General features: G+C 39.1%; 1 protein-coding gene across 3 annotated transcripts in view; it reads left to right on the plus strand.

The window, feature by feature from the left end:
* The window catches only part of LOC143280923 (osmosensitive cation channel TMEM63C-like), an 81,583-nt gene that overhangs the window by 16,842 nt on the left and 42,095 nt on the right, over positions 1–22,646 (plus strand). Inside the window, exons 2-10 of one of the 3 annotated variants that reach the window (XM_076585706.1) lie at positions 2,412–2,668; positions 3,176–3,258; positions 4,533–4,601; positions 5,738–5,770; positions 16,773–16,860; positions 17,532–17,569; positions 18,251–18,390; positions 19,299–19,350; positions 21,648–21,756. In XM_076585706.1, coding sequence (XP_076441821.1) covers positions 2,522–2,668; positions 3,176–3,258; positions 4,533–4,601; positions 5,738–5,770; positions 16,773–16,860; positions 17,532–17,569; positions 18,251–18,390; positions 19,299–19,350; positions 21,648–21,756 — 759 coding nt within the window. In that variant the 5' untranslated portion in view covers positions 2,412–2,521. The remainder of the gene's footprint in view (positions 1–2,411; positions 2,669–3,175; positions 3,259–4,532; positions 4,602–5,737; positions 5,771–16,772; positions 16,861–17,531; positions 17,570–18,250; positions 18,391–19,298; positions 19,351–21,647; positions 21,757–22,646) is intronic. The other 2 variants (XM_076585707.1, XM_076585708.1) reach the window with 2 other exon arrangements.

Here is a 22,646-nt window from a genome sequence, read left to right on the forward strand (position 1 = left end):
CCGTATTGATTAGGTGAGCTAGGCTGCAGTGCACCATTTTATGGAGGTAGCCAGACCAAATGACAGTGTCTTATTTCCAGGTATTGGATGAGACCAGCTTCATTCTTGCCTAAACAGGATGGGGGAATTATGATGCCAGAATACCCCTTCAGAAGATGGAACTAGACTACAGCCTTTTCTGTAATGTAAAAAAAAGTATGTTTATTTGGATGCAAAATCATACCATAAATCATTGAACTTATCAGAATTTCACTTGGTGAAAAAAAGAGAATTGTGTGTTTTATTTTGTGAGTTATTTGACTAGCTTGGTTACAAAAAAAAAAAAAAAAAAAAAAAAAAAGCAAGAGCAAAGGACACCAGAGCAAAAGAACAGTTCAAAAAAAGAAAAAAAAGAAAGAGATTTCCTTCTTGACTGCAGAACAAAAACTTTGCAGGCATTGAGTGTAACTGTCTGTGTAACTATCATGTCGTGTGTCTAGTGTGGCACAACAGTGTAACATTCATGTCAAATAGTGTGTTTTTTTTGTGGCACAACTGTGTGTCTAGTGTGGCACAACAGTGTGTCATGTTAAAACAGTGTGTAACTATCATGTCAGTGTGTCTAGTGTGGCACAACAGTGTAACTATCATGTCAAATTGTGTCTTCCATGTCACAACAGTGTGTCTTGTGTCACAAGTGTGTGTCTTGTGTGGCACAGCAGTGTGCAAAACAGTGTAGTGTGGCAAAACTGCTTTTTCTGATGGCACAACAGTGTGTTTATGAAGGCACAACAGTGTATCTACTGTGGCACAACATTGTGTCCTTAATACAGAACAACGGATTAGAGTGAAGGCTGTAGCTTAGCCAGTTTGAAGCCAGAACTCAGCAGGCGCCAACAGTCAGGCTGTTGGGTGATCAAAGTAAACCTCCAGTGAGGGATGAGAGGAGACAGTGATGCCCTGCAAGCCAGAAGGAGGAGGCTCTTGAGTGTAAATCAATAGGCACTGTTAGTTACTTTTAGTAGTTTTGCACTCACAGTCTTTGGCAGCGATGACCAATGTCCTGTGCTCTTAGACTGACATGTGGAGTTAACTTTTTTCCCCCCTGCTTTTGCCACACTCATTTTTAGTTTGTTGATCGTTGTTTTGGCTATCGGTGTATTGATTTGGACATCTCCCTCTTTTCATTTTCTTTCAACTGTACTTAGAAGAAATTGATCATCATATTGTTACTATGTCAGTAAATATCTTGCTTTATTGTGACAAGGTATGATTCATCATATTGTTACTATGTCAGTAAGTAGCTGTCTTTATTTCTTGTAATATGATCTGCCTCGTTGCTCGCATGGGTTTTTTTTTTTTCATTCCGTTTATCCTTTTCAGTGTACAAATTTGACTATGATAGTCTTGTAAATGTAACCATAACCTTTTCAGTTAATTAGCCATCTTCATGCAAAGAAGGATATTGCCAGGTGCATTTTTTGGGTTATGATGCTTTGCATTCACATGTCATATGCGTCATATGTTTGTGAGTTTTTAATTCTGTACTATTAAAATGGAAAATTGGTTAGGACTGGTGGGATGTGTGCTTATCAGTGATTTTACTAGACATGGACAAAATCATTTGTGGGTGTATTTGCACATTTTGGCAGTTTTAAAAAGTCCCTAAATTTTACTTTGTTTTATTATTAAGACGTTCACTTTGATTATCTGGCCCCCAGCCACAAATTGTCCAGTGGCACAGAAATCAGTCTCTCTGTTCTATGCTTTATTGTTAACTGGGTGTAAAGAAGTAATAAAAATAGTACCACACTATTCCTGATATTGTGTATTAGTGCCTTTATTTTATGCTTTTCCTTGGCTCAGTGTGATTATGTTTTTTCTGCTCTTGTTCAAACACATGGCCATATTGATGGCTGTACATTACTGGCTTCTTTGTGTGTGTGTGTGTGTGTGTGTGTGTGTGGTGTGTGTTTTTGCTGCTTCCATCTTGCATGCCTGATTTTATTATGTCCCTCTCTGTCTCTGCCTATTTGTCTGATATATATCTCCTTCTGTTTCTGTCCATTTGTGTCCCCCAGCCCCTCTCGCCCTCTACCCCAGTATCCTGTAGTGTGAACCCTATTGAGAGTGAGGACTGGATGAAAAAGAGCATGCTAGTGTTTATTATCCTAGAAAATAAGGAATTTTATTTTGGCTTACTTGTTTTGTCCTCTCTCACTCCCTCTCACCTTCCTCTCTCTCTCTCACACCCCCTCTGTCTCCCTCTATTTTTTATGCTTCAAGGCTGGCTGGAAAAAAAGTATGTTAATTGCTTATCTGATTACCCTTATTGAGTAAAATTTGGTGTACATTCATTTTATCTTAATTTTGAATGATTATTTGGTTAGCAGCACCATGGGATGGTGTAGATATGGTTGGCATTGTTGCAGATGAGGGAAAAGGATGTTTGATGCCAGCGGTTAGAGGGTTGACGGCAGAGAGACATTGCTATCAAGTTGGTGTGGCATAGAGAGAGAAAGAAAGAACAAAAAGGACAATCATGAGCTCCACCCCCTTCATCCCCATCAACACCACCTCTGCCTACTCCTCCCCAGACTGTCAGACCAGCCTCAACAGCAGCCACATGGTCTATGATGCCTACAATGGCATCCCAGGAACCCTGATCATCAACTGTGTTGCTTTTGTGGTGAGTGATGTTAATGATTAATATGACACGTAGTGTTCATTTGCTTTGTTTTTAAACCTGTTGTTCCCATTTCAGTTCGATCCCATACTCCCCATTCCCTCATGCAAAGTTTCGGATCAGTTTTTTCATTGGTTTCTATTGCTTTCTTTTTTCCATTAGTTTACATTGAAATTCTTCGGAAAAAAAAGATTGTCACATTCATTTCTATTTGCATGCTTACTCATAGTCATATGATGTCTATTTCACTTTTGAGATTTAACGGTTATGTAAAACTGTTGTAGCTGCTGTTACACTTCTGTGATTGAGTGACACAGGAAATGAATGATAAGTGCCCAATGGCAGCTGTCAGTGGGCTCTACCCAGGTAGACTGCCTGTTGTGCAAATGACTATGTTTGTAAAGCGCTTAAAACTTGTTTTCTAACCAAGGCTAGGTGCTATAGAAGTATCCATATCAGTTAATGTACCACACCTACATAATGATTGACATATGAATTAAACTGTTGCAGTTGTTGCTGCTGCTGTTTACACTGCTGAGAAAGATTGCCTGGGACTATGGTCGTCTGGCACTGGTGAACAGAACAGAAGAGAAGTGAGTGCATGCTCTTGAGTGATTTTGATTGATTTGTTCATTTATCCGTTTATTTGTTTTGTGTGATCATTCTCAGTGTGTTTTTTTCCCCACACAACTCTTTTATGTGTGCTAATTTTTCTCGGTTTTGAAACCGTGCCCCCAAAATGTTTTTTAAAAATGTTTTCATTGTTTTCGGCATTCTTTTCTATGAGAATGAGGTGTTGTAAAGTCTTTTCCAGTTGTGTATCATGTGAGCAGTGTTTGTTTTGCCATGTCACATGGGTGATCACCTATTGTCTTTGACCTTGTTGTTGTGTTCCCAGTTGCGTTACATGGTGTGCACTTCTTGTGTAAAGATATGTGTTTGTCACCTGTTTTCTGTACTTTAGTTGAGAGGTTATGTTGGTCTTTTTTTGCCCATTTATCATGACATTTATTCCATAGCAATACCATTGCCTCCCAAAACAACATTATGGCAATACAGAAAACTAGAAGTTGCTGAAATGCAGGGAGTTTATCTTTTTCATTATTTTTTCGTTTTTCGTTATGTTTGGCAAATTCAGATTGTATCACTTATGAGTCATGAAGGTTTGCAAGGACTGTTTTGTATCTTTTTCATCTGCATACTAAGAGTTGAATCTGCATTTAAAATCTGAACCACACTTAAAGAAACTAATAAAAAGGTCAGCAACCATACTGTTTTGAATTGGGTGAGCTGAATATACTATAGATGTTTACAGTTCAGATCTTTTCATGGATTATCTGTATTAAAAAGATTTCCTTTTATCTGATGAAAGATAGACTGTTGTTTCATTTTTCTGTTATGAAGCTCATTTTCTAAAGCTGAAATCAATTTTATAACATTTAAGGGGTATATTTTCTTCCCCGTATACCTTATTGTCATACATACCATTGATTCTGTTGTTGTATAGCTTGAGTGTCGTAAGCACAGCAGTTCATGGCATGTGTTTGAATTTTCATTTTTTCACTCTTGTGAAGTAAATTTTGTATTTCATTATTATTGTGGTTTACGTTACACTTCTGTTTGTGTGTATGTGTGTGTGTGTGTGTGTGTGTGTGTGTGTGTTTGCATGCATGTCTGAGTATTTGTGTGTGCGCATGTATATGTTTACTTGTGTGTATGCATGGTGTGAGTGTGTGTGTGACTATGTCTGTGTCTCTGTGTGTGTATGAGCTAGCATACATGTGTTGTACGGTGTGTGTGTATGTGCGTGTGTGTGTGTGTGTGTGTGTGTGTGTGTGTGTGTGTGTGTGTGTGTGTGTGTGATCAGTGTACAATCCCACCTGTTCAGTAACCTGGAAGAAGTAGCAGTTAAACCAGAGAGACCACAAACAAACAGGTTTGGTATCATCCCAGTGTTTTCCAACTTGGAGGATCTTCCACACAGACTGTTATCAGTTGCCCAGTAATTCTCCTTTCATATGTTTGTACAATATTTGCTCTGAATAGCTGTGGGTAGCTGGTATCTTTTAATATCCAAGGTAGTTCTTTCCATGCTGGAAAAACACAAAAATGTGTGCAAGTTCTGGTTGGTGTTTTTTTGTCTTTACTAACACAGAAAATGATTAAGTGAAGAATATATTAAACTGTTTTCTTTCTCTTTCTGTTTTGAATAATATTTTTTGGTTGAACTGGATTGTCCACATTTCCTGGCATGTCTGTCTCCATCTTGAAGAATTACTTGAGAATGGAAAGCATTGATAAATAATTTTTTTTCTGAAAATATCACCAGAATGTATTTAGAAAGAAACTTACCTATGAGTGTGAAACAGACAGGCCAGCTATGTATACTCACCAATGAACAGGTTTATAATGTACAACAGACTTACTTTCAAAAAAGAAAAAAAAAACAGTTTGACAGATTTATAGCGTACAAGGAGGTTACACTCATGAAGAGTGGAAATTGATGACACTGGTTGATGCAATAATGATAATAAGATCTGTGTGGATCATCCTCTCAAGTCATTGCTAAGTTTTATTGATTTTTTGCAGGCACTTTTATGTCTTTTTTTTTTTTTTTTTTTTTGCTTACAGCATTCTGTTTTGGTCTGGTGGAAATAAGTGTGACTGTGTGTACACAAAGAATTCCTTTTTCTTTCTGTATGGATATGTTCAGATCACTGCGGATAAAAAAGCATCTCAAGTCAGTGCTAAGTTTTATTGATGTTTTACGTACAGTATTCTGTCATTGTTTTGCTCACAATGGAATGTTTTGGTTTGGTTGAAATTAGTTTGGCTGTTTGTATGCAAAGAATTCCACCTTTTTCTTCCTATTTATGTATGAATATGCAAAGAATTCCTCCTTTTTCTTCCTATTTATGTATGTTCATATTATTTTCTTGACCCATTTTTTTGCTCTGCTGTTGCTTGCATATTCTTTTGTTCATTCACATGCATGTGTACTTTTTCCATCTTCTGTAAGCCTATATTTTGGATTTTCTTATTTGGATTTTGTGATTTTTTGTTGTTTTTCAGCCGAGCCGTTTCAAGCAGTGGATCGTACAATGTGTATGGGTAGTGGCTGGTTGACCAGCTTGGAACTTTCTCTTGCATTAACCCCTTTTCTCCTCCTGTTGGATTGGTGCCTTGATGATCCCCTCCTCAGTTTCTCTGGCTATTAGTAGACAAGTAACCTAGTATTGCATAAACTGGAACATGTACTTGTAGTGAAGTAGACAAGTAACCTGGTAGTGCTTTCTTTAAAATGAACACTTGGACTTGGAGTGAAGTAGACAGGAAATCGAGTGTTGCATTCAGTGAAACAACCACTTTGGGTGCCTTTTCTTCAGGCTGCTCTTTCTTTTATGTGTGTTAAAAAAAAAAAACCCAACTGTTTTCATGCATTAGTATAGTCATACTGTTCATACAGGTATGTAACCTGCACTATTACTTTACTAACTGAACAAGTTTGTACAGTTGCTTACAGTCTGGTTGATCAAGTGATCAGTAGTAGGGGGTGGTGGTGACCAAACCTTTAGCGATGAATAAGAGGGGTGATCAAGCCTTCAGTGATTAATAAGAGGGGTGATCAAGCTTTCAGCGATTAATAAAAGGGGTGATCAAGCCTGATGTCATTAATAAGAGGCGTAATCAAGCCTCAAGTGATTAACGATAAGTGGGGTGATCAGACCATTAGCATGAATAAAATGGATGATCAGGCCTCAAGTGAATAATAAGAGGGGTGATAAAAAAAAGATGGGTAATCAAGCCTTTAGCGATTAATCAGAGGGGTGATCAGGCTTTTAGTGATTAATGCTGAAGAAGTAGGGTGATGAATGGTGAACTCTTTTGTGAGAGTGAGTTAATAAGAATGGTGATAAATCTTAAGCGATTGATATGAGGGGTGCCTGATCAAGTCTTTAGTGAGATTAATATGAAGGGTGGCTGATCAAGTCTTTTGTGATTAATGAGAGGGGTGATGAAGCCTTAAGAAGTTAATATGAAGGGTGATCAAGTCTTTGGCGATTAATAAGAGGGAGGATCAAGTCTTTAGTGAGTAATAAGAGGGTTGATCAGGCCTTCCTGTAATTAATAAGAGGGAATGATCCAGTCTTTTGCTATTGATAAAAGGGGTGATCAAGTGTTAAGTGATCAGTAAAAGGGTTGATCAAGTATTTAGCGATTAATGGAAAGGGTGATAAAGTTTTATGCGATTAATGGAAGGGGTGATCTAGTCTTAAGCCATTAATAAGAGGAGTGATCAAGTCTTAAGTGATCAATAAGAGGAGTGATCAGGTCTTAAGTAATGGTGTATATTATCATGCACAAGTTGCCCTGGCTGATTATATGTAGGGAAAGTGTATGGTCATGCCAGTCCTAATATTGTTTTAAAAAAAAATATTTATTTAATGAATTATTTTTATTAGCTACTTCATAAACTTTGCACCAAGCCCAATGGTTTTGATTCCCCCTGCCCCTCCCCTGACGCCCCGCGCCTCACCCCCCACCTGAAGATCTTTATAACTCAGAAAGGTAAATACATGAGAAAAGAATCTTGTATTCAGCACTGTATTTGCTTTTTTCTTTTTCTCCTTTTTCTTTTTAATTCACTTTTGAGTTTGAAGATTGCAAAAGCTGATAATTCACTTATTCTTCAGAGGAAAAGTTTTAATTTCTTTTTCTTCATAGAAGAATATTTGGAGAGATAGAAAAAGAACATGAACAACTACAGCATGTTTAATGAATTATTTTCAATTGCTTATAAAAGCCTGATTTAAAACAACAACAACTACATTTTGGTCAACCTGCATGTGTATTGTTGTAACTCCACATATGAAGGACTCTGTAATACAGCTCCACTCCAGATGCAGACTATCAAAACATGTTTCCTTTAAAATGCATTGCCTTGTAGTCAGGAACATTCCAAATTATTGATGTTTTCCCTCTATAATATTGGAAAAAAAAAGTACACATCTACAAACATGCAGAGATGGACAAAAGTAGACTTTCAGCAATTTTTTTTTCTTTTTTGGTGCTAAGAGAGAGCTTGGGATTGAAAACTTTGAATGCTTTTGAAACTGAAAGCATAAGAAATGTTAAACTGACTGCAAAGACCACCAATTTTACTACATGTGAAAAGAATAGTGCACATACAATAACAAATTTCTCTTGTAAATGCTGTAATTTGCTAATATGTTGCCTTGAAATCTTTTTAACTAATACCTCTCTGTCTCCGTCTCTCTCTCTGTATGTCTGTTTGTGTCTGTCGGTCTCTTTCTGTTACTTTCTCTCCCTCCCCTTTCTCTTTCTCTCTGTCTGTCTGTGTTTCTCTGCCTCCTCTCTCTCTCACACACCCTCTCTCTGCTCTGCACTTCTCTTTCTTGTTTCTCTCTTTGTCTCTCTTTCTCTACCACCCCCCTCAATCATTCTCTCCTTTTCCCCTCTTTCTCTCTCTCTCTCTCTCTCTCACTTTTCCCTCCCTTCTTCCTCCCTCCCTCTTTCTATATCTTTCTGTTATCCCGTCCCTCCCTCCTCTCCCAAGCCCTTCACCTGGAATGATGGATTGCAGTATGCATCTTTCTGTTTGATGTTTTGTCATATTTCATGCATGTTAAGTTAACAGCAAGGGGTCATGGTGCATAGTTTTGTATGAGTTGTTTACAGCTTTTCAAATGCTTATGGGCATACTTGGGAAGTTTCCTGAAATCAGTGCAAGGATCAGAAATGGAGATTTCATGTATTTTATGTTTTTAGGGAATTTGTGGAGCCTACAGTTTCATTGTTTTGCTATGATATAAACACAGCACCACACATATGTAGGCATGTCCAAGCCATACACACACACACACACACACACACTCTCTCTCTCTCTCTCTCTTACTCACACACAGTACACACACACACACTTACTCACTCACATGCACACACACACACACACACACACACACACACTCTCTCTCTCTCTCTCTCTCTCTCTCTCTCTCACTCACTCACACACACATGTGCGTGCACACACACACACACACACACACACACACACGTCTAATGTACAGAATTCGTCTAAGCAGTAAATGCCTTTCATACAAAATTTTCTAAAAATGTAAAATGTATATGCGGTAAACAAATAACTGTAAGCCATCTACTCATTCATTGTCCAAGCATAAGACCGTTAATTCCAAAAGATGTAGTTGATGACTTCTCTATCAATATTCCATTATCCACTGAAAAGATTTTGAATGATTATTCATTGCTTAGAAAGTTTTTGTAAATTTTAAACTCCAGTCCAGTTGGTATCCTTCTTTGATGTATTTTGATTAATGTCGTTATTTATATTTACATTGTTGTAAGTTAATACTTGGTGATATGCATACACACATTCTTCCTTCTATGACACCTCATTCATTACACACCACAATTTCTTTAAACTTTAATTTCTTATAATATACTTTTCCTCTAATACATATTATTAACACTTTCTTCAATTCAATTCAAAAACACTTTATTAATCCACATGGAAATTAACGTGTGCAATCACAGGCTCGTTGTAGACACCAACATAAAAATGAACATATGTACCATACAATACACTAAAACAAGTCAGATAAAAACTCTCAGTAGCTGACTAACCCCCCCCCCCCCACATCCCCACATCCCCACACATTTGCACACATTAAGACAATAAAGTATTGCACAACAATGTATACCGATAGAAACCATCCAGCAAATGAAATATTTAACTCTCACCCTCACCCTCCCATACACATATGTAAAGACAAGGTAGTGTACAACAATGTAAAAAAAAAAAATGCACACACACACACACACACACACATGCATACGTTGAGACAATAATGTATTGCACAATAATGTAAACAAATAAAAACATCTAGCATGTTAGAACATCCATCAAATAAATTGTGTTTATAAGTAAAATTCACACACACATGCACATGCACACACACACACACACACACACATATGCATGAACGCTTGTGTGCCCGCACCCTCTTACACTAATATTCATATGTATTTTCCTTTCTTTCATCCACTACTACTCCTCTTTCCGACCAGTAACACTTACAGTGAATAGATGTTTAACTGAAGATCTCACACACACACGTACACATGAACATATTAAACAGAATGGAAAATATCAAATTATCTACATGTTGTGATTGATTAATTCATGGTGGGAATGGAAAGCTGTGATGTAATGATCTGCCTTTCTTACAATTTTATTGAATTCGCCAAATTGTGAATAATTCACCTCTGTTGTTCCCATTAAAAACAAAAAAGAAAATAAGCGCCACATTTTCAAAATTGGAACCAATTTTTCTTCTGGTTACTAATATCAAAAAATGGAAAATGGCTGTCTGAAATAGGGAGATGAAATATTACCAAAATTGTGTGTGCAGAAATAAACTGATGCGTAAAATAGACAGTGCAGCTATGTATGGTCACCAATAAACAGGTTTAAAATGTACAACAGATTTGCTTTTGCTTGTCTATGTTTTAACCTGGTGTTCGGTTGTCTGTGTGTGTATCTGTGTGTCCGTGGTAAACTTTAACATTGACATTTTCTCTGCAAATACTTTGTCAGTTGACACCAAATTAGGCATAAAAATAGGAAAAATTCAGTTCTTTTTAGTCATCTTGTTTAAAACAATATTGCACCTCTGGGATGGGCACAAAAAAAAAAAAAAAAATGAAGCCTAATTATATGCAAACTGCATTTACTGTTATATTTATATTTTTTGTATTCTCTATACTTGGCACTTTGATCTGATATTCGACCCAACAACAAGAGCAGTCATAATTATCATTTTTTGTTCAAACAGGAACTTCTTTTGCTCAGCATGGAATTTTTATTTATTTTGCAAACGTTTTGGTGCAGATAGTAAAGAAGGGAAATTACTTTAATTAATACTAGGGGACTTAATTTGCTTTAAACTGATCTCTCTCATCTTAAACATTACATTTTGAAACAAGAGAGGCAAGGCATTCAAGACTCACTTGTGATGCACTTTTTTTTTTTTTTAAATCCAAGCTTTTTATGTATTGAGTATAATTTCAAAATGTAATGTTTAAGATGAGAAAGATCAGTTTAAAGCAAACTAAGTCCCCTAGCATTAATTACAGAGTAATTTCCCTTATTTTACTGTCTGCACCAAAACGTTTGCAATAAGCAAAACTTCCATGCTTAGCAAAAGAAGTTCCTGTTTGAACAAAAAATGATAATAATGACAGATCTTTTGGTTGGTCGAATATCAGATCAAAGTGCCAAGTTTAGAGAATACAAAAAATATTAATATAACAGTAAATGCATTATACTCAATACATAAAAAGCCTGGATTTTTTTTTTAAAGTGTATCATAAGTGAGTCTTGAAGGCCTTGCCTCTCTTGTTCTGGCTTACAACATAACATTCTGTTTGGTTTGGCTGAAATGAGTTTGTTTGTGTGGATGGAAATTATTTCTCTTTCTATTTGTGTACCTTCAGATTAATGTGGAACATCAGGACTCTCAGGTCAATGAAGTCAGTGCTAAGTTATATCATTGTTTTGCATGCAGTTTTTGGTAGTTTTTGTACGACTTATAACATCATGTTTTGGTTTGGCTGAAATGAGTTTGGCTATGTGTACACAGAGATTTTCTTTTTCTTTATATATCTGTATGCTCATTTTTTTTTTTTTTTTTTTTTTTTTTTGTTGACACTCTTTTTGCTATGCTGTTGCTTGCATATTCTTTAACCAGTTGAGTGCCTATAATTTTCATGAAACTCAGGGTTGAATGTGTACTGGATGTGAAACACGTGCTTTTTGTTTTTAATGCTTTTTGTCACTGGATCAGATGGTTGACTTGTTTGAAGAGGGGGCAAGCCAGATGCACAGCAGACACTTTTATCGGCCCAAGTGTAACTGGGAAGGAGTGACTGTCATCAAAGAAATTCACCCTTTAACTGGGGAAAGCTCTTAGCTGTCAAAAAGCTTGCATGCTCGGTTTCTGAGAATGATTGACTTTTTTTTTGACATTGCGTATGGGTAATAGCTGGTTGACCAGCTGGGAACTTGTCCAGGGTTCAAATCTCGGTGATCGCACCTGGTGGGTAAGGGTGGAGGTTTTTCTGATCTCCCAGGTCAACATATGTGCAGACCTGTGAGTGCCTGAATTCCCTCCTTGTGTATACGCACTAAGAAGATCAAATATGCACATTAAAGATCCTGTAATCCATGTCTGCATTCTGTGAGTTATGGAAACAAGAACACACCTAGCATGCACACCCCCGAAATTGGAGTATGGCTGCCTGCATGTTGGGGTAGAATCAGTCATACAAGTAAAAGCACATTTGTGTACATGCGAGTGAACGCGGGAGTTGCAGTCCACGAACGAAGAAGTCTTTAGCGATTAATAAGAGGGGTGATCAAGTCTTTAGTGATTAATAAGAGAGGTGATCAATTCTTTAGCAGTTAATAAGAGGGTGATCAAGTCTTTAGCAATTGATGAGGATGATCAAGTCTGTGTTGATGAAATATACAGGTGATCAGGCCTCCAGCGATTAATGAAATAGGTGATGAAGCCAATAGGGATTAATGAGAGTGGTGATCAAGTATTAATAATTCAAGGGGTAGTCAGGCCTTTAGGGATTAATGAAATGGGCGATAGGCCATTAGCGTTCAGTAGGACGAGTGATCAAGTCTTTAGTGATTAATAAGCAGGGTGATCAAGCCTTTAGCGATTAATTGGAGAGGTGATGAAGTCTTAAGTGGTGCTGTATATTATCATGAACCAGACAGTTACCTCCTACCTATACAGTTACAGAGAAGAATGCTTAATCATGTCAGTTTTTTTCTTTCCTTTTCTAATTATTATTATTAGTGTGTGTGTGTGTGTGTGTGTGTGTGTGTGTGTGTGTTAGTAACTTTGCACAAAAGCTTACCATTTTGACTCCCCCTGCCTCTCCCCGTCTAACTCTTCTGCTAACCAGCTACTACCCACTCCTCCCACCCCTATTCCCCCTTCCCTCTTTAAAGATCCATATAACTAGAAAAGGCAATATTTGGGGGAAAAAATCTGTTGTATTTGCTTTCTGTCTTTTCTTCTTTTTTTTTCTTCTTTTTTTTTGTTCTGAGTTTGAAAATTGTAATTGCTGGCAATTCACCTTTTCTACTGAGGAAAAGTTGTTAGTTGGGTTTTTTTTTCTTCTTAGTTCTTATTTGGGGGGAAAAGTATTAGATTATTTTCCAGTTATCTTTAAGAGTCTTAGTTAAAAATTAAAAAAAAGAAGAAGAAAAGAGAAAAACTACACAGTTTGGGTCAGTCTGCATTTTTGTTATTGTTGGAACACCATATACACATATTAGGAGCTTTGTCATCCAGCTTTGGTCCAGATGCAAACAGCTCTTATCAAAGTAGGTTTCTTTTAATATGCATTGCCTTGTAATCAGGAATGTTCCAAACTGATTTTTTCCCTATAATAAAAAGTGCATAGACACTGTGCATCCACAAACATGCACAGAGGGAGATGGACAGAAGATGATTTTCAACAACTGAAATAAGTTTTACATTGCAAGGAAAGAACATGAGAGAAAGACTTTGAATATACAATACTCTTTTGAAACTGAAAGCATAAAAAACTGTTTTGAATTCTAAAAGAAAAAATGTTTAATTAATTAAATGACTGGCAGCTTTGAATAGCAAAGAGCTGTTGTGTAAATTGACTGTAAGGATAAAAAAAAAAAAAACTACAAAAAAAGAAAGGAATAATGCACATACGGTAATACATTTCATTTGTAAATGGTATGTTTGAATAATATATTGCCTTGGAATCTATTTAACAAATAAACACCTCTCTCTCATTGTCTTTCTCTGTCTCTCTCTCTCTGTGTCTCTCTCTCTCTCTTTCTCTCTCAGCCTCTGTTTCTGTCTCCTTCTCTGTGTCTGTTTCTGTCTGTCTGTCTGCCTATCTCTCTCTCACTCTTTCTCTGCACCCCGCTCTGCTCTTCTCTTTCTTGCTTCTCTCTCTCTATTTCTGTGGTCTTTGTCTTTCTTCCTCTACCCTCTCTTTTTCCTCCCACCCCCTCCCCCTCTCTCCACTACTCTTCTCTATCTTGCTTCGCTCTGTCTCTGTGTCTCTCTCTGTGTCTCTGCTCTCTCTTTCCATGTACCCTCCTCTTTTCTTCATCTCACTTACTCTTCTCACCATCTGTCTTCCACTTTTTTCCCTCTCTCTTTCTGCCATGGTATCTCCTCCTTCCCTCTTCTCCAAAGCCCTTCACCTGGTATAATTGACCACAGTATGCGTCTTTTTGCTTGATATTATATTTCATGCATGTTATAGTTCACAGCAAGGGGTCATGGTGCATGATTCTGTTGGAGTTGTTTATAGCTTTTCTGATGCTTTTGAGCATAAATTTTTTTTCTTCCTGTAATTAGTGCAAGAATCCGAGATCAAGATCTCATGCAATTTCAAGTACAGTTTTTTTTATGCCTATAACTTAACAGTTTTACAATAACATAAACACCATACCACACACTTTCAGGCATGCATATGCCTCCGCGCACATGTGCACATACACACACACACACACGCACACGCACACGCACACACACACACACACACAAAATTAAATTCAAGTCACCGCCAGTTAATTTAGAGTACAAAATTCCCTTGTGGTATAAACACAGAGAAGACAGTAGCTAAGAATAGCTGGGGATTCCTCCTGCGATGTATAGAAAATATGGCCTGTCCTACCACGAACATTAAGAGCAGTAGGTTCATGGATAACAGACCAATGACGGTCACCTTTAAGTGACATGAGTCCTCTACCACGCCTGTGCATAAATGCGAGCTTGGCGGTGAAAGGGTTAACCTGTGACCCCTTACTGGTGCATAGAAGATTTAAGGAAACAAAGTAATAAAAAAACACAGCTAGATATATCAGAATTTTTGCATTAAAGCACCACTCCCCCTCACCCCCTCCCTCCCCCCACACAAAAGTGTGCACATTAACACACAGAGATACATAGATGCACATTTCTTCTTCTCCCTGAATCACTGTGGCACCACACAGAAGAACTGTTCACCAGATTCCTCCAGGCCTGTTGGATGTGTGTTAAAGCCTGGGTCTCTGCAGCTTTCTTTCATGATGTTGTTGTTGTTGTTTTTTTGGTTTTTTTGCTGCCCCATCATCTGCACCGTTTCAGTGGCATTTACTACCACGCCGCTCATTTAGATTCCTCCATACACAGCCACACCCGGGTTCGTCCGTCACAGTTCCAGCGTCGGCAGTCCGCTGGGAACCGTCAGTGTTAGGTTGCCAGGAGGCCACACACCAGAGGAGACCCTGCACTGCTGCTGATTCACTTCAGTCATGTTCAGTGGTGCCTGTTCTGATTTAACGTACTTAGGACACCACCTACTAAGCCCCCTATTTACGACAATAATGGCTTAGTTGCGGAGCCAGACTGAGTGAGCGTCCCTCCCAGAGTGGAGACCGCCACCATGTCCCACAAACAACAATCCCTCCATGAATCTGCTGACACTGAAGACATTGACAGGACTCACCCCAAGCACAGAAGTGGAGGTGTATCGAAACTGAGGTCACCATGAGAGCAGGACATGAAAGGCCACAGACTTTGAGACTGTTTTGTCTATACTGATGATGATGGAGGAGGAGGATGACGATTACGATGTTACTATGGAGGTCCATTTTGGTTTGGGACTGCGTGACAAGGCTGTACTCTACGCTTCCTGTCATAATGATATCCCAGCGTTAACCAGGCCCAAGAGATACAGACACTTGCAGTGTTGGTCAGGTAATTAGAGCAACACACCCAAAGATGCATCCTTGAAGTGGATGACGCTCGGCAGTGTGGCCCCAGTCTCCCCATTTAAGCCCACAGCACACTCAACTCTGGGTAGGAGCCGGCCACGGGCTGAAAAACCCACCTCCGCTGTGATTCGAACCCTCATCCTCCCAGCCGTCAGTCCACGATGCTAACCACTTTGCCGCGGCGGTTGCTGTGGTGTGTCCTGCTGGGCAAGTCAAATCTAGCTAGACCATTCCTCTCCAGATTGGATTTCTTGTTGGGTTTACTTTCCACATGCCGCAGGTAGTAATGGGTGACATGGTTACCAATAGCAGAGGAGATTCAGTTGTTAAACTGAATGAAAAGTATTAAATTGTCTACACTTTGTTGTGATTGGTTACTTCACAGTGGGAATGGAAAGCTATGATATCATGATATGTCTCTTCTGACAACTTTCTCAAATTTGTAAAATTGCAAATAAGTCACCTCTGTAATTGTCATTAATCCCCCCCCACCCCCACATCCCCTCCTTCACATTATAGGTGTAACAATCCACTGAAAAATGATCCCAGGATAAAGACATTATACATGCTAAAAATGCACTGAAAAACAATTTCAGGACTTAAACATTGATATCGTACAAGTAAAAATCTGCTTTAAAAAAATTACAGAATAAAATTTTCACATCATGCATGTAAGAATCCACTCAAAAACAATTACAGGATAAAAACTTTAACATTATACACTAAAAAAAACCCAAAAAAAACCAGCAGGACAGCAAGAGATCAAAGTTTCGTGAATTAGTAAATAAAGTCTCCATCTTTCATAAAGTCTTTGGATCTTCCATATTATCATAGTGTTCTCTCAACCAACAGCCAGACACTTATGCCATGTATTGGAAGATAAATTGTGTGTGAGTGCATGTGTGTGTGTGTGTGTGTGTGTGTGTTGTAACCACTGTTTTTGGTGAGTTTCTCAAGAGGTATATTGCTGAGGTCATGGAATATTTCCAGAGAAGAAGACAACAATATTTAAAGCCTAATTCCAAATGGCTAAATTTTATAAGCAGACAAAAAATATTATGACTTTCTTGTGTCTTGAGGACATGATTAAGTAACTATCAAATAATCAGAATGTGTGAATTTGGACAGTTTAGAGAGTGCCAGTCAACATACCACTGTGTGCACTTGGTGTGTGTGTGTGTGTGTGTGTGTGTGTGTTTCATCTCTGCGTGTGTTTCATCTCTGTGTGTGCCTGGCCAGGTGGACATCTCTGTTTTATGGAGACCTTGACAAGCGGGCAGCCGGGTCCCAGGAATCCCTGGATACTGCCGTCAGTACCCAGGACAAGGTCAGTCTTTTATCGAGCATTGCTAAGTGTGGAGGGTTGGCAGAGGAGAGATTATTGGGGGCAAGGGAGGGGATGGAGAGTGTTGGAATATGTGGGAGCGCATCTTTTAGAGATTGGGAGTGGTTCATCTTGCAAGTGTCAAAATGAAGTAGACAAGGGTAGTGTTTTATCAGTGCAGAAATGTATTTTGTGAATATGGAAAAAGGGAATGGCGGGAAGCCAGTACAGGCTTACCTCAGATGGTGATTGAATTCCTGGAGGCATAATTTTTATGTGTTTGTATATAAAATCATTTGGTTGTTTGCATATATTTACATATGCGTCACTCGACAGTTATACCCAAATTCTTTTACTTTAAATGAGGTTTACAAAATAACTCATTCACAGTTTTTTTCTGCCAAGATACTGCTGTCCTGATTATTCTGTGTACAAATAAAAGCTCCTCTTGGAATTACTTACACTGCTGAAAGTAGGGAGAAGGTATAATGCATATGAGACATGATTGATTATTTTGTTTTCGGTTGAAACAGCAGGTGATGAGTTAACTTGTTAATGAAGAAGCTGCTAATAAGCTTCCTTTGATTTTTGGAAATCATGGCTATGTTGCTTTTATGGGCAAAAGAGTACATTGTAGCGTATAATGAAATAACTTTTTGTGTTTTTTTCCCCAGGGCATATTCCGCTGGATCTTAGCCTTTATCAGAATGAAGTGAGTGTCATTTTTTAAAAATAATGCTGTATTTGAAATATAAGTTTGAAAAAAGAGAGCGACAGTTGAAGAAGTAAAGCATGTCTTTCATTTGTAAGTATGCAACCAGTTTTTGTTGTAGTTGTTCTTGGGCTGCAATTCCCTCATTCACTCATATACAAGAGTGGGCTGATTGTTCCCTGTCATTTACTGATTTAGGCACCCATACTCCATTTTTGGGGATGTGCATGGTGGATATGATTTTGTTTCCATAACTCACCAAACACTTTCACAGATTTTAAGGTCTTTGATATATGTAGTTGCACATGTATATGGACAAAGGCACTAGCAGGTTTGCACATAAGTTGACCTTGGAAATGTGAAAAAACTCCACCCTTAACCCATCAGACGCTGCTGGGATTTGAACCCAGGAACCTAGAATCAAAAGTCCAGTGCTGCAAACACTCAGTTGTTGCTCTTGTCACGCAAACAGATGATAATAGTAATTTTTGTACTTGTTATTTGTGCCTTACCTCTTTGAAAGTTTGTAGGAAGTGTTCTTTGAAAGCTTGTGGGAAGTGTTAATTGATTTCCCCCCCCCCCCCACTAGAATAGGAAATAAACAGATGAATTACAGCTTGGACTGATTTATGGATTTGTTTTGTTTTTTGTATATCTGGTTCCATTTATGTGTTTGTTCAGAGACATTGACATCCTGCACAAATGTGGGCGGGACGCAGTGCAGTACTTGTCGTTTCAGCGCTACCTTCTGGTGTACATCACCATCATTACCATCATCTCCATTGCTGTCATCTTGCCTATCAACTTTCAGGGGAATCTCTGTGAGTGCTTGTCTGTTATGTGCTTTAATGTCATTTGAGATTTTGTTTTTTGGGGGTAGGGGTTGTATATTGTAAGTTGATTTGCCTTTTGATTTTTAAGTCGCACACACTGGTAGGTTATTGGTAATAGGGATCATACAGAGGAAATTTACCACAACATAGTTTGTTGAGCTTTCATAGCCATGATTTATTTACTGAAGATATGGTTAATAGTGTTAGTGGTGGTCTATATTGTGTGTGTGTGTGTGTGTGTGTTGCTGCCCCATTATCTGCGCCATTACAGTAGCATTTCCCACATGACATTTATCAGGAGTCCCCAATACACAGGCACACTCAGGTTCACCTACTGCATTAGTAGCACTGGCAATCCATAGGGAACTATAGTTGTTAGATTGCCAGGAGGCCAGACACCAGAGGAGACCCAGGACTTCTGATGTCACGTCTGTGGTGTTCAGTAGTGCCTGTTCTCATTCAACATACTCAGGGCACCATCTCCTAAGCCCCATACTTATGACAGGAATTGCTTAGTTGCGGAGCCAGACTTTGTGAAGATCCCTCCAGAGTGCCACCACCGCCCACAGTGACAGCCTCCCATAAAACTGTGGACACCAAAGACTTTACAGGAACTCAACTCAAGCATTGAAGTTGATGGGGATTGAAACTGAGGTCACCATGGGAGCAGGGTAAGAAAGACCACAGAATTTGGTGCAACTTGGGTGTTTGTTTTGTTACAGTATTTGTTCATTGTTATAATTCTTGTTGATTTTTTCAGAGCACTTTTTTTCCATTCATCAGAAAGGAAAGAACACAGCAATATCCTTCAGAACTATTGATACTTTCAATGCCTGTTTGTTTAATAAAAGCCATCTCATGACTTTGAAAACAAAAGTCCTGTTTTTTGTTTCCAGTGGGGAACGCCACAGAATTTGGACACACGACTATTGGGAACCTAAAATCTGAGTAAGTTCACACACTCTGAGATATGTTGCTATAATGTGTTCTTACAAGGATGTGAAACACCACCGTACTCTTTAAGCTGTTTTTTTAAAATTGAAACAGAAACTAGAAATAAGCCCCTGTGGTGATGCCAGGGGCTCTTTCATTGTGAATAGTATCACCATCTTCTGGAAATACTGTGCTAGAAATTTCCACTTTTATATGACTCTCTTGCTTTTTTTTTTTTCCTTTCTTGTTTTCTGTCTTGCTGGTCCATTAACCATTTTTTAAAATTTTAACCCCTAGGCTGCCTATATGACGAGATAACTCGTCACGGCAAGCACATATGCTTCGCTGCCACAATGACGAGATAACTCGTCATCGAAATATTCTGACTTTTCCCTGGTTTGCATTCACTTCGTTGACAAAAATAGTGGTAGCTTTAGCCTGGGGAATCTCTCTAGATTCTATTCATAACTAGAAACCCCATCTACGTTATGAAGCAGTCCTTTATTTGAACGTTTTGGTTGGGTCACTGTCCCAGTGTTTGCCTGACTTCTCTCCTCGCTCGCTCAACAAAATGTCGGACTGATGCCGTACTCAAGACATGCGATCATGACGAACTAAATCAACCAAGATTTCTTTCTTTAGCTGATGCTCAGAAAGAATTGAAGCGTAAAGTTGAAGGAGAAGACAGTGATGAACATTTATAGGACGATCTGATAGAAAATAAAGGGAGCAATCAAGAGAGTGGCCAAGATGCAACTGTCACTGAGTGATGCCAGCTGTACAGATATTAGCAGATGACAGAACATGACCGAATTATTAGCAGGACACAGTGGGAGCGATATTCTTGGCACTCAGCCAACGCGATCTGATGAGAACTGGATCAAGTGACTGTGTGAGAGGGGTGAAGAGGAGGGGGGTGGAGACTGAGGGGGCGTGGCCTCACATCCATCTTATCACTTGGAGAAGTCACAATGTATTGTGTATCTATCTCTTAAAAAATGTGTATATTGTGGTTGTTCTAGTATGATTTTGTGTTTGCAGATATCCTTTTGTCCAGAAAATATGTTATTCTTGTGCAAATTACCTGACTAATGTTTGTAATGAACAAGTTGAAAATGTGACAAAAAACAAAATACTGATTTCAAAACAACTGCATGTCACTAAAAATATATAAAATGGGAAAACAGCATGTGTTTTGTATTCTTTATTCATTTACCTTTCAGAAAATACATACTTTTATGGGTCTTTCTGGTCAATCATGTCTCTGACCTCTCGTGAGTCATCATTGCTTTGTCCTCTCATTCCACAACCAACGGATGTGGGAAAGATTAACAGGTGCAACGTGAAGTCGGTGTTGTGTTTGGTCGAGTGACGTGAAGTGTGAAATGATGCCCACAAGCTTGCAGAATGTGTATACCAAGATGTTAAGATCATGCGCTGAATCATAGATGTGTCTGGGTTGTTGGTCTCAGATTGGAACAAACTTTGGAACATGGCAAAAGAACCACACGGGAAGACGGAATAATCATTTTTGCAAGATTCGAAAGTTGGATGGAGTCTCCCACACCACGAGTACGGCCAAGCTGGGTAATCTGCGGTTCATCAAAAGACAGGGACTTCTGGATTGGACATTCCTGCAGGGGAAAAGGAAAGTTGGCCCTTCCTTCGCTCACGCTTAGACGTCTGGCGGACAAAGCTCATCTGCGGTCAGCAAGAGACATGGCGTCCAGGAATGACGTGGGCCGAACTGAAGAGGACCAGCCAGAGCCGGGTGCGTTGGAGGAGTGTTGTTGCGGCCCTATGTTCCCCACGGAATCAAGAGGAATAAGTCAAGTCCAATAACAAAGAGCACAGAATTTTTGGAAAATTTATGCCGGTTTTTTGTGGAAAAAACCCTGGCAAATAGATTTAACTCAAATTTTATTTTCCTGGCAGCAAAAGGGTTAAAAAACATTTTTTGGGGGTGGTGGTGGGGTGGTGGTGGCTGTTTTCTAGACATTTTAATTGGGAATTCTTACTGTTTTTGTTTGTTGTTTTTTGTAACTTTGGTATGTGAGTGAATAATTTTTTTCTAAGGTAAATCAGAACACATATTGTTAAAATCTGGGATCACAATATGTTGTTAAATCAAATCATGACAGCAGCTGGAAGTATTAAGATTCATCCGCATTACTTACATGAAATATTAATGCAATTGCAGCCTTTTTCTCTCATTTGGGCGTCAGTACCTTGTGTACTGTTGCAGCCCCCCATTGCTGTGGTTACATTCAGTGTTCTTTGTCCTCTACTTGGTACCTTGTGTTCTGTTGCAGCTCCCCGTTGCTGTGGGTACATTCAGTGTTCTCTGTCCTCTACTTGGTCATCATTGTCTTTGTCCTGCATCATTTCCACACCAACCTGGATGTGGAGGAGGATGAACAGGTGTGGCTACCTGTGTGTCGTGTGTGTGTGTGTGTGTGCGCACGTGTGTGTGTGCGTGAATGTGTGAGTGTATGTGCGCATGCATGTGCGTGTGTGTATACGCATGTTTGTGTGTGTGTTTGCGCATGTTTATGTGTGTGTGCATGTGTGTGTGTTTGTGTGTGTGTGTGTGTGTGTGCTGGAATGAGACTTGTGGTAGAAACTAAATCGCTTTCTGAACATAGAAAGCTGTAATATATGTGACACAGCAAGCAAAAACCGGGCTAAAGTCGGAATTTATCATTTTTGACATTTATGTATTTTCAGAAAGTTTGATGGAGTCTCCCATCGGACCGACGGATGAGTAGGCCAGCTGGCTTATCTGTCGGGTGTGTGTCCTCATATGGGAAAAGAGGCCGATTCTGGATGCGCAGCACTTCCTGCAGGTGTTGCAAACATCTCTAGAAGTTGAGCCCTACTTCCTTCGCTCACGCTTCTCCTTAATGGCCAGCGTTCTCTTGTTTTCAGGCCAAACAAAAGCATCTTCAGGATCCTGCTGTCTGTCATGCAGAGAACATGTCCTGTCCAGTGTAGCTGGCACTGGATCAGCAGGCTTTTGATGCTGGGCAGGCTGCTCCTCTCTAGGACCTGGAGGTTGGAGATCCTGTCTTGCCACTTTATGCCGAGGATCTTTCGTAGGCATCTCTGGTGAAACTGCTCAAGTTGTTGAATGTGACGGCAATACGTCATCCATGTTTCACAGCAGTACAACAAGGTGGTCAGCACAACAGCTCTGTAGGTTTTGATTTTGGTGCTGGATTAGGCTCTCTGGGCAGCCGAACTTTAGGAGGATCTTCCACAGACCACGGCGGTTCACCGTGTCGAAGGCCTTAGTCAGGTCAACAAAGACC

Source organism: Babylonia areolata, chromosome 4 (genome assembly GCF_041734735.1).
Source record: "Babylonia areolata isolate BAREFJ2019XMU chromosome 4, ASM4173473v1, whole genome shotgun sequence".
Classification (NCBI taxonomy): domain Eukaryota; kingdom Metazoa; phylum Mollusca; class Gastropoda; order Neogastropoda; family Buccinidae; genus Babylonia; species Babylonia areolata.